This window comes from Arachis hypogaea, chromosome 17 (assembly GCF_003086295.3).
Source record: "Arachis hypogaea cultivar Tifrunner chromosome 17, arahy.Tifrunner.gnm2.J5K5, whole genome shotgun sequence".
Lineage (NCBI taxonomy): Eukaryota > Viridiplantae > Streptophyta > Magnoliopsida > Fabales > Fabaceae > Arachis > Arachis hypogaea.
In genome coordinates this window covers 117,341,613-117,353,433 of record NC_092052.1, presented here as the reverse complement: position 1 = coordinate 117,353,433, position 11,821 = coordinate 117,341,613, and the positions used below count along the sequence as shown (strand labels likewise).

Here is an 11,821-nt window from a genome sequence, read left to right as displayed (position 1 = left end):
AAAGAAGAAAGAAGAAAAGATAGAAGAAATTAGGATTGGGGAAGAAAAGATAAGATAATTGGCTGATCTGGATAAGCTGTGCGGCGCAAGTGACGCGAACGCGTGGGGGACACGGTCGCGTGACTTGCACTTAAATTAATCGACGCGGTCGCGTCGGTCACGCGGTCGCGTCGGTCACGCGGTCGCGTCGGTCACGCGGTCGCGTGACATAGTTTATGCTACTGGCACGAGGGCAGCCTCGCGCTCGCACAACTCTCTATTCAAAACTGAGTATTGCCAAAATCCAGGATGACGCGATCGCGTGGGGCATGCGATCACGTGAGTGGCCATTATGAGGATATGATGCGGTCGCGTCGGTCACGCGTCCGCGTGGTAAGGTGTGTGCGTCTAGCGCCAGTCCAGCATCACTCCAGCTCATCTTTCGGCCATGCACCCTTTTGTCGTCGATTTTCAGGTCACGTGGTCGCGTGGGTGACGCGGTCGCGTGGGAGGCCAATGTTCCCACCTGACGCGGACGCGTCAGCGACGCGGTCGCGTGGGGAAAATTATGCTAAAGGCGCGCCTCCAGCCACACTCTCGCGTGACTTTCTGTTCGTTTTCTTTTCTTCCCATTGCACTGGTGACGCGGATGCGTCAGCGACGCTGCCTCGTTGCGTTGCGTGCTTTTTTTTTAATCTGAAAAGATGCAGAATGCAGTGTTAATATGAATGTGATGCAAAACTCCAGGTTCAATATAATAAAATAAAATAAAACTCAAAAACAAATAAAACTAAATAAAATTGAAAAAAAAAAGAACGATCATACCATGGTGGGTTGTCTCCCACCTAACACTTTTAGTTAGAGTCCTTAAGTTGGACATTTGGTGAGCTCCCTGTTATAGTGGCTTATGCTTGTATTCATCCAGGAATCTCCACCAATGTTTGTGGTTCCAATGGCCTCCGGGGTCCCAAACTAGGCACAGAAACCCTTCAAGTAAGTTAAAGCAAGTGACAAGGCCCCAAGAGTGTTGATTGTTGGAATGAATTCCGGGGTCCCAAACCTTGCTTTTGCACCCGTCTTCAAGTTGATTATCATGATTCCATCCGGGAGGTTCAGCTTTAGAATTCTCACTGAAGCATCCAAACAACTTCCTAGACCCATTCAATTGAGCTTTACACCAACCTTTGCGTTTAAACTTAAAGCTTCTAACCATAATGAACCTTGCAGGACAGTTCTTACCACTGACCATCTTCCTCTTACTCTTAATGCCAGAAAGAGTTCTAAGTTGACCATCCGTCTCTAGTAGCCCATATTTAAGTGGAATTAGAAAGCTAAGGGATATGAATTTTACCCACTTGAATGTTGTGAAGGATGATGGCAACTTAGGGGGAGGGGTCTCCAATAACTTTGGCAAGGTGATTTCAAGCTCCACTCCCTTGTGCTCTTTGACAACTTCCACCTCTTTGCAAGCTTCTTCAATTTCAACCTCTTCCTCTTGGTAGCTTTCTTCCAATTCAATCTTTTCTTCATTACTTACCAAGGGCATGGGAGGCTGTGCTTTTTCTTCTTTACTATCTATCTCTTGACCAACCTCTTCCAAGTCTTCAACTATGATATGTCCTGGAGGTTGTACACCCTCCTTAACATCAAATGCAACTGTCTTGGAAGGAGGTTCTATGTCTTGACTTTCCCATGGAGGTTCAGCATCTCCCAAGTCTTCAACCACTTCTTCTTCTTCTTCGATAATTACAGCTTCCTCCACTTGTTCCAGTACAAAGTCATGCTCCGTACTGTCCACTGGAGTTTCTAATATCTTCTTCATGCTACGTTCTTCATTAGATTGCCCACATGAAGCCATGGGGGTTCCTTGAGTGTCCGAACGTCAGGAAGCTAATTGATTTATTGCTTGATTCAATTGATGAAGTGTGGCATTAAATTTTTCACATGTTTCCTTGAGTTGCTCCGTTGATGCTTGGGGTGATGGATACGGACATGATGCATAGGGAGGTGGTGGTTCTTGGGAGTAATTGGGTTGGAATTGGGGTGGTTCTATATATGGTTCATATGGTTCATAAGGTGGTTGGTATGGTGGATGAGGGATAGGGTCATATGGAGGTGAATGGTGGAAAGGGGCTTGTGAGTATGGTGGTCCAAAGTTATGTTGAGGAGAGGGTTTATAGGCATATGATGGTGGTTGTTAATAGTCCATTGGAGGGGGTTGTTGCCATGAGGGTCGATCAAATCCTTGTGGCTCCTCCCATCTTTGATTGTTCCAACCTTGATGCCTGTTCTCATTGTAATTTCCTCTTTCTGCAACATAATTGTAACCAGACTCATAGCCAAAGGGGTGAGAGTTCATAGTAGCAAATAAAAATTAAAAACGAAAATAAAAATAATTTTAAATTAAAAGGTTATTTAAATTTTGAATTTGAAAATTAAATTTTGAAATTCGAATTTTGAAATTTGAATTTTAAATTTTTGAAATTTGAATTTTGAAACCTGAAATTTGAAATTTGAAAATTTTTAAATTTGAATTTTGAAATTTGATTTTTGAAATAAGATAAGATAAAAATAAAAATCTGAAAATTTTTTTAATGCAAATTTTGAAAATTTCAATTAAAATAAAGAGAAAAGATATTTTTGAATTAAATGAGGAAAGAGAAAAACAATAAAATGACACCAAACTTAAAAATTTTTAGATCAAAACGAAGAAAACAATTAAGAACAACTTGAAGGTCAAGATGAACACGAAGAACAACTTGAAGATCAAAATGAACACCAAGAAAAAAATTTTCTTTTTTGAAAAATTTTTAATAACTAAATAAAAACCAATGACCTCTTAATTTACGAAAAAGAAAAAATAAAAACAAAAATAAAAACAAATAAACAAGTAAAAAGTAAATATTTACAATAACTAATAATAAGGCACACGTTTGCAATCCCCCGGCAACGGCGCCATTTTGAAAGAACTGAAGATTGATGGTTTAGAAGTTATAGTAAACTCTCATTGCAAGTATAGTTACTAAACCAAGCAATCAACCTTTCTTACAAAAGTTTTGGTTGTCACGAGTAACAAACCCCTTTTTAAATTGATAACCGAGTATTTAAACATCGGGTCATCTTCTCAAGGAATTGCAGGGAGGTATGTTCTTATTATTGGTTATGAGTCTTGTAAATTGGGGGTTTTGAAAGTAAGGAAGCAGTATGTTGAATGATAATAAGAATAAAATAAATAACTATAAGATAGACTCTTGGCAAGGTATGAAAACTGGAAGTCCTATCCTGGTTATCCTTATCAATTGTAATGAGAATTGGATTTTTCTCCCACTTTGTTAACCTCTAACTATGAAGGTATGTTAAGTGGATGAATTAATTCTGATTCCTCAAGTCCTAGTCTTTCCTTGGGAAAAGTCAGAGTTATTGGAACTCGAATTAATTCTTAAAGAATTTTAATTTTCAATCAACAATGAGTTTGATAACTCAAGTGTCTCCAATGACTCAATCAAAGCCAAAAGGGAAAAATCTAAATTATTTATATAAATAAAAGAAAGCAATCATAATTATAAAATACCTCAAATTATATTAAATAAAGAAATCCAGTCTAACATGGAGTTTATAGCCAATTAGGCAACATAACTAATACAAGCATTAAAGCATCTGAAAGTAAAAGAGAAATATAAAATAAAAGGAATATTGAACCTGTGACTGAAGATGAGTTGAACTAAACTAATAGAAATCCTAAAATCCTAATCCTAAGAGAGAGGAGAGAACCTCTCTCTCTAAAAACTACATCTAAATCCTAAAATTGTGAATATGAAAGCTTGTCCTTATGAATGGATGCATTCTCCCACTTTATAGCCTCTAATCTGTGTTTTTTGGGCCGAGAACTGGGTCAGAAACAGCCCAGAAATCGCTGGAGAAGAAATCTGCAACGCTGATTTTCGGAACTGCGACGCGGCCGTGTGGAGCACGCATTCGTGTCACCTAGCGTCAAAGAAACTATAACATATTATATATCAAATCGAAGCCTCGGACGTTAGCTTTCCAACACAACTGGAACCGCGTCGTTTGGACCTCTGTAGCTAAAGTTATAGCCGTTTGAGTGCAAAGAGGTCAGGCTGGACAGCTTAGCAATTTCTCCAACTTCTTGTATTCCTTCCACTTTTGCATGCTTCCTTTCCATCCTCTGAGCCATTCCTGCCCTGTAATCTCTGAAATCACTTAACACACATATCAAGGCATCTAATGGTAATAAGAGAGGATTAAACATAGGAAACTTAAGGCCAAAGAAGCATGTTTTCAATCAAAGCACATAATTAGGAAGGCAAATGTAAAACCATGCAAATAGTATGAATAAGTGGGTAAAGAGTTGATAAAATCCACTCAATTGAGCACAAGATAAACCATAAAATAGTGATTTATCAGGCCCCAAAAGTTATAGAGATCTTAGAACCTACAATAATGTTGTATATTCATCGTTTTGAGATGCATGTTATGTCCGAAGTTTATTGGATGATGATCAGGAATATATTGATGTTATCAAAGAAGCAAGTCATTAGGGTTTTAGAATATTATTTGCGTAAGCTATTTGTCACACTACTATGGACACATTCATTGATTAAATTGGAAGTAGTTTGGCAAAAATGCTGGAGTCTCTTATCAAATGGAATACAACATGAACATGGAAAATATGTTTTTCCTACCAAGTTCACTCTCATGCTCTCCTTTTCGGTTTTCAATTTATTTTACATATTCTAAGATTAAGTTTAAATGGATATTTATTCAATTTTTCAAATTTTCCTTCGTATCGTGACCTAAAAGGTTTTTATTACTCGATATCGACAACAAAAAAGTTTACACACTTAGTCTTATAGTTTCTTACATACAATTGATTTTCAACATGTAGATTTGGTTGTATCAGAACCTGAATTGCTGCAACTTACTCTTCTTGACATTGAGAAAATTTTAAATAGAAATGGAAAGTCACTTCGAGAATTTTCAACAATGTTATTTCCTGATGTAGATGACACTCAGTTCACAATAGAAGAAGCCTCTCAAAATAAGTTAATATTAGATGAGCTTCATTATGATCATGCACTGTTAGTTGAACAACACAATAAGTTTTTATCGCAGATGAACACAGACCAAAAGCATGTTTATGACAAAATAATAACAGCTGTCACATCAAATTTGTAAGACCAAAAACTTTTGAGAAATCTTATTATGAGCTGATTTCAAGTTTATTTATTATTAGATATTTTATTTTCAAAAATTATTAAATTGAGAATAATTAAATCAAGTTTTGATAATTAAAATAAAGATTTTATGTAATTTCATAATTATTGAGTTATTTTATATATTTAAATTATAACATTAGTAGTTATGAAATAATAAGAATTTTATATGATTTGGACTAAATAATTAATATTTAAAATATTAATACTACTGTTTTGGAAAATAATTTGTAAAATTGATGAACAAATAGTATTTCTATACATTATTATTGTTGGATTAAAATTTATTTCTAATTACTATATTATCCCTATTTTTATTTAAAATTACTAAACTAACCCTAACCCTAATTTTCACACACACTCACCTCACCAAAACCCTTGACCCAGTCGCCGAAACCCTAACCCAGTTACCCTTCCCCAAACCCAGTAGCATACACCAAACAGGGGAAATAGAGAGGGGAAATGGGAAGAGGAGGAAGGAGAAGAGAAGAGAGGAACGAGTGACTGCCTGTCGTCACTGTCGTCATCCGTGCTCGCCGTCGCACCACCACGTTGCCACCGAAGCTTCCTGTGACGCCATCAACCTGCTGTCAAACCATCGCCGCCGTTGTGCTATTGAGAAGAGAGAGCTCGCGCCGCACCTCCGTCATTGTTGACCCATCGAAGCTAGCGCGAGAGAAGAGGAGGAAGGGACGCTGTCCTGCGCCGTCGCTGTCGCGCCTGGGTGCTGCTACTGCGAGCTCATGTTGCCGCGTCGCCGTGCCATCATCACACCATGGATCTACTCTGTTCTCGAGCTGAGCTAAGGAAGAAGAGACGAACACGACGGGGAGGAATGAGTGAGCCGCGCTGGTGCTTTTGGGGTCTCACCGCCGCCGTCCCTATTGTGGCTGGTGTCGTCACCGGAGAACCACCATCACGGAAGCCACCTGCGTCACCGCTGGAGGAGGGGGAACTCACCAGATGCTGCCATAACCACCATTGCAGAATGCATACAGAGGTGAGGAAAGAAGCATCCTCTGCCACTGCCACGGTTGCTGGTGAGTCATGCATTGCCCTTCGAGTCGGAGAAAGCATCAGTCTTCTTGTTCTGGTTCTGATTCTTTTATTCTTGGAACTGTAACGCTTTAAACTCTGCTCTATTTTCATCTTGTTCCTCTATTTTCTTCTTGGCTTAATTATAGGATTATGATTACTATTTTAGTTGCTGCTGGTTTACCGTTCATAAAAGGCATAATTGATGCTGAGGTTGTTGTTGTTCTTGCTCCGAAAGAACTGATGTCAACGTTGCTGCCGCTAGTTCTAAATCCTATTACATTGATTCTGGTCTGCCCTTCTCCTTAGTTCTGACCTATTGGCACGTTCTGTTTTGTCACTTTTAATTGCCATGTTCTTGTTTTAATTCAATTCTGGTCTTTGATTTGTTTTGAATCTTCCAGAGTTATGTTTGCTTTTGATTCTTATCCAATTTGAATCCTTGTCTTGCTACAACTATCGTCACTGCCATAAGAGATTGACAATGCTGCTATCTCGGTTGAACTTGTTGAGTGGTTAGTAGTGGCCTAGCCAGCTGTCTCGCCGTAATTTCACCTCCGGTTTCTTTTAGTTGCGACCTCGAGGTAGGGGCCTTTTCAGAAAACCACATTTTATGAATTAGAATTATTATATATGGATATTTACATGAGAAAATTTATCTTTGAGTGATTGTATAAGTCTTATGTAATTGTTGGTTGTCTTGGATGAATATGAATGCTTGATTGGGTGGGTTATTGTTCGGTTTCGTGAAACGGACAGTTCTTGAAATGCTTTTTTAAAGTTAATTTGTAAAAGCTTTGAAATCGAGTTTATTCTGTTAGAAATTGATTTGAATTTGATTTGGTGTTCTTGAAATCTGAACATGATACACCTTTGGAAACAGCTTGATTTTAAATTGATTTGGTTTTGAACCCCTTGAAGAGGGTTGCGGAATGGTTTAGTTGGGACCCGGAAAGGGTGGCAAAGTCCAAGTTTTAGGGGAGGTTCTGTCGAAATTTCTATAAGATCCGGGACTTTAATTGGAAACGTTATTCGAAAAATTATGAATTTAAGGCCTTTACTATTTCACTTGGAGAATTGTGAATTTAAGACTTTTATTTTCTTCACTTGAATTATTTATGAAAGTGATAAAATTATGTTTTGAAAAGAATCTTGGAAAAGAGGATTATGCCTTAGCTTTGTTTCCTAAGAAAATCACTATATTTTGGGGCGCAAGTCATTTGGAAGAGAATTATGTTTTTAAGGCTGTTTAAGGGGTGGAAGGAGTTTAGGTTTCCTTGGTTTTGACTTAAACACGGTTTATGTTGTTTGAATTTGACTTAAAAGTTTTAGTTATAGAAGTTTTAGTGACTTTGAAAGAACTTGGATTTCGATTTACAAATTTCAATTTTCGACGTTTTAGGGAAGGTTTAAAGTATTCTTTGAATTCTGGTCTAACAAAACTAAAATGATTTCCGAGCCGTTGGAAACGTTTCAGATTTTTAAACATGGGGTTGAAATTGGTTTTTGTATAGGCAAAGGAAAAGACTTTGAAAATGTGGTTGGAGTAATTGATTACACGGCTTAGCCTGGCTTAGATTCTATTCTTATTACTCAAATCAGGAAGCCAATGTTTTAAATATTTTGAACGAATTTGAGGAAATGAGTTATGTTATTCTCCCCTAAAACCTTGAGACTTTGCTGAGGAACCTTTGTCACCAAATCCTATTTAAAGATGACTGATTTTGAATCTCTCAGAAAAGACTTTTGATTTGGTGTGGTTTTTGAAATGTTGTGGAAAGATGTTGAGGAATGTGATTTTTTTTAAAAAGAGAAATTTACGTTTGAGGAAAAGTGGCTTGTGAGCCTGTAACGATTTGAGAAATGGAGAGTTTAAAGCTAAGGCTGGAAGGAATTGATTTTGATTTCTAAGAAAAGAAATTTGACAAAAAGTGATTTATGGCTTGAATGATGATTTTATGAATTTGATGATGTTGGATAGTGGAAGTGCTATTATGTTATGAGCCGGAATGGTTGTATATGATAATGAATTACTGCTGATTGTGGAATATTTTATGAGCCGGAATGGCTGTAAATGATAATGAATTATGGCTGATTGTGGAGTATGTTATGAGTCGGATGGCTAGGTATGAATATGAATGATTTTGAGCTGATAAAGTGATTGTTGCACTTCTCATTATCTGAGATACGAGTGTCCCTGTGTGAAAGCAGAGGCTAGCCACCACGTGTTCCAGGTTGAGACTCGATACTCTGCTGACCCTATGTTGTAAGTGTGACCAGACACTGTGAAAGCTCCAGATGAGCTCGGCCCCGTGAATATACACCAGTGAGGGTGTTGGATGTGAATTATGATTATGATTGTGAATAACTCGAGTTGGGGATGCACGACAGAGGGACAGTCCAATGGTTAGCTACCAGGACTTGTCGGGTTGGCTTTATAACCGACAGATGAGACTCATCAGCCACTAGGACAGGCATTCATCATATGCATCTATGTGACATTGTTTGGGTGTGCATATTGTACTTGGTTTGCCTTTGTGATTACTTGTGATTAACTGCTAATTGTTCTACTTGTAGTAACTGTTTGTTTGTGCTTGAAATTTCCTATTTGTGTTTGCGACTGAGACTCTATTGGACTGTGGTGATTGGTTGTTGTTTGGGTTGTCTGGGTCTAGAGCCGTGGTTGATTATGAGGTGGGCCGAAGGCCATGTCTGGTTGATGTTTCTGGTTTGGAAAAGTATGAAAAACTAATTTGGTACAGTATAGATAAACCTTTTGAAAGGCTTTTGAATTTTTAAGAAATGAATAGTTCCTCTTTTGGAAAAGATTTCAGATTTTTCTTTTATAGTAAACCTTTGCTTTTGAAAAGATGCATAAGGCGGTTATTAATCACTGTAACAATCTTATCTCGCGTATCCCATTATAGTAATTCTGCAACCCTATAGTGAGAACCCTTTCGAGGATGATGTTCTCACTCCCCTACAGGTCTTTTCTTTTTCAGGTTACGGACGATGAAGTTCGGAAGAGCTTATTTCTTTTCTGTTAGATGATATTTCTGTTTTGTTTTAGTATTTTTGTTCCCTCGCCTCTATCTTTATACATTCTATAAGAGGGATAGGAATTGTATTAGCTAATGCTTGTAAAACTATTAATATGTACACGTATATATATATGTATTTTTTGTGAGTTTTGTAAGTGGTATTATATGTATGGATGTATATTACTCATCGAAAAGTATTGTTGGAGCGGTTATACGGTTTAAAGTTTTAAACAGGTTTATACTTTAGTACTAAATATTTTAAGAGTTGTCGTAATACCCGAGCTATCAGAGTGGCGCAGCTGGAAGCGTGACATTTTGATAGTTAGGGTGTTACAAAATTCCAATGGGGTACTCTTCTTATAAGGTTATGGAGGTACAGGAAAAACTTTTGTTTGAAAGACTCTTTCCGCTACTCTTAGATCAAATGGTGAAATCGTGTTAACTATTCCTTCAAGTGTTATAGCATTGCTTTTGTTACCTGGTGGAAGAACCACACACATTCTAGATTTGCAATTCCTCTTACTCCAGATGAATGTGCGATAAAACAAGGAAGTCCGTTAGCTGGATTAATTTCAATAACGAAACTTATTATTTGGGATGAAGCTCCTATGATGAATCGGTTTTGTTTTAAGGCACTAGATAGAACAATGAGGGACTTATTGCGTCATACCAATGATGCAAGTTTGCATTTATCGTTTGGAGGAAAAAAAATTGTCTTTGGAGGAGATTTCAGGTAGATTCTTCTAGTCATAACAAAGGGTTCTAGATAAGAAATTGTTGACACATCAATTAAATCATCTTATTTGTGGAAAGAATGTCAAATTTTAAATTTGACTCAAAATATGCATTTAAACTCGATACATGAGGATCACAGTGTTGAGGAATTGAAAGAATTTGCAAGTTGGATTCTTGCCATAGGAGATGATAACCTAGGAGACCCGGATGATGGTTGCAGTATGATAGCCATTCCACCAGAGTTGTTAATTAGAGAATTTAATGATCCAAGTGAAGCAATAGTTCGAGGTATTTTACTTAAATAATTTTTGTAATCTATAACATCTCCAAGGTCGAGCTATTTTAACCCCTTACCAATAATGTTGTTTAAGAGGTTAATAATTATATGCTTTCTTTAAATGGAATGAAATGAAAATATATGTGAGTTCTAACTCCACATGCTTTAAAGATGGAGCTAACAACACGTTTGAAAGCATACACACAGCGGAATTTTCAGCAACCATTAAATCATCCAGCTTCCCCAGTCATGAGCTACAACTTAAATAAGCCTATCCTGTGATGCTTATACGAAATATTGATCATTTAGCGAATCTTTGTAATGGAACTAGATTGATTGTCACAAGACTTGAAAATAAAGTTATTGAAGCTGAAGTTTTGTCAGGAAAAAAACTGGTGAAAAAGTTTTCATACCAAGAATGACTCTAATCCCATCTGATGCAAGATTTCCTTTTAAGTTTCAATGCAAAGAATTTCCCTTGATGGTTTCATATGCCATCATAATAAACAAGAATCAAGGACAATCTTCGAATCATGTAGGATTACTTCTTAAACAACCAGTGTTCATGCATGGATAACTTTATGAGGTAGTTTCACGGATTACCAACAAAAGTAGATTAAAAATTGTAATATCCCATGAGAAATCCAATAACTCAACCGAAACACAAAATGTGGTATACCAAGAAATTATTAGAAATCTTTCAAATGATACCGATATGCACTACTCTACCATTATGATTATCATTTTGCTATTACTGTTAAAATTGCTATTATATTCCTATCGCAACTACTGTGACTTAAAAGAATATATTTTTCCACAGCCACAACAAAAAAATATGGTTAAAATGGCGGGTTTTTTGGGTATTTACAATGGTTTGAACCCCCATTATTACCAGAAATGATGGTTTCAGAAAGCAATGTAAGGGCACCATTCTGGTTATTACGACAATTTTCTGAAAATTGCCACAATTTCTTGGGTTAAAACGGCGTTTTCGGATAGGTTAAAACAACATTCAAACCGCTATTATTTTCAAATAAAATGGCATTTTTTGTTTGGTTAAAACGACATTTATGAACCACTATTTTTACCTTGGCAGAGTGGCATTTTTGGTTAGTTAAAATGGCATTTGAAACAGCCTTTTTTCCGGATTAAAACGGCATTTTTGGTTGGTTAAAATGACATTTTGAACCGCCATTTTTATCTTGACAGTGGCATTTTTATTGGTTAAAATGACGTTTGAAACTGTCATTTTTACCGAGTTAAAATGGCATTTCATGTTTAAAATGGCAGTTACAAGCCGCGGTTTTTACCGGGTAAAAGTGATATTTTTTTTCGTTTAGAAAGGTAGTTTTAACCGTTGTTTTTACTGTATTAAACAAATAATTTTTTTGTATACAATTTCACAATAACAAGAAATCATAACCCATAAACAAAATATTACGTAATTCATAAATAAAGTATTAAACATAATATATAATTTTTTAGTAATTGAAAATCAAAAGTAATAACTCCAATACAAA

At 36.7% G+C, this 11,821-nt stretch overlaps 1 protein-coding gene across 4 annotated transcripts; it reads left to right on the top strand.

Moving 5' to 3' along the window:
- The first annotated feature begins 5,570 nt into the window (after positions 1–5,570).
- On the top strand, positions 5,571–9,444 carry LOC112766633 (uncharacterized). Of its 4 annotated transcripts, none has more exons than XM_025812531.3 (4): positions 5,612–6,253; positions 6,418–6,539; positions 6,653–6,832; positions 9,235–9,444. In XM_025812531.3, exons 1-3 carry the CDS (start codon positions 5,989–5,991, stop codon positions 6,668–6,670), a joined length of 405 nt encoding a protein of 134 aa, XP_025668316.1. In that variant the 5' UTR covers positions 5,612–5,988; the 3' UTR covers positions 6,671–6,832; positions 9,235–9,444. The 4 variants fall into 4 exon arrangements, 2 of the variants coding, with proteins under 2 accessions (XP_025668316.1, XP_072079496.1); XR_003184456.3 differs by having other exon boundaries at positions 5,614–6,332; XM_072223395.1 differs by lacking the exon at positions 6,653–6,832.
- The last annotated feature ends 2,377 nt before the right edge of the window (positions 9,445–11,821 follow it).

Coding starts and splice junctions, on each gene's coding strand:
- LOC112766633 (XM_072223395.1), top strand. CDS start 5,989: ATGGATCTACTCTGTTCTCGAGCTGAGCTAAGGAAGAAGAGACGAACA. Junction 6,254..6,417: donor TGCCACTGCCACGGTTGCTG/GTGAGTCATGCA, acceptor TTACTATTTTAG/TTGCTGCTGGTTTACCGTTC. Junction 6,540..9,234: donor ATCCTATTACATTGATTCTG/GTCTGCCCTTCT, acceptor ACTCCCCTACAG/GTCTTTTCTTTTTCAGGTTA.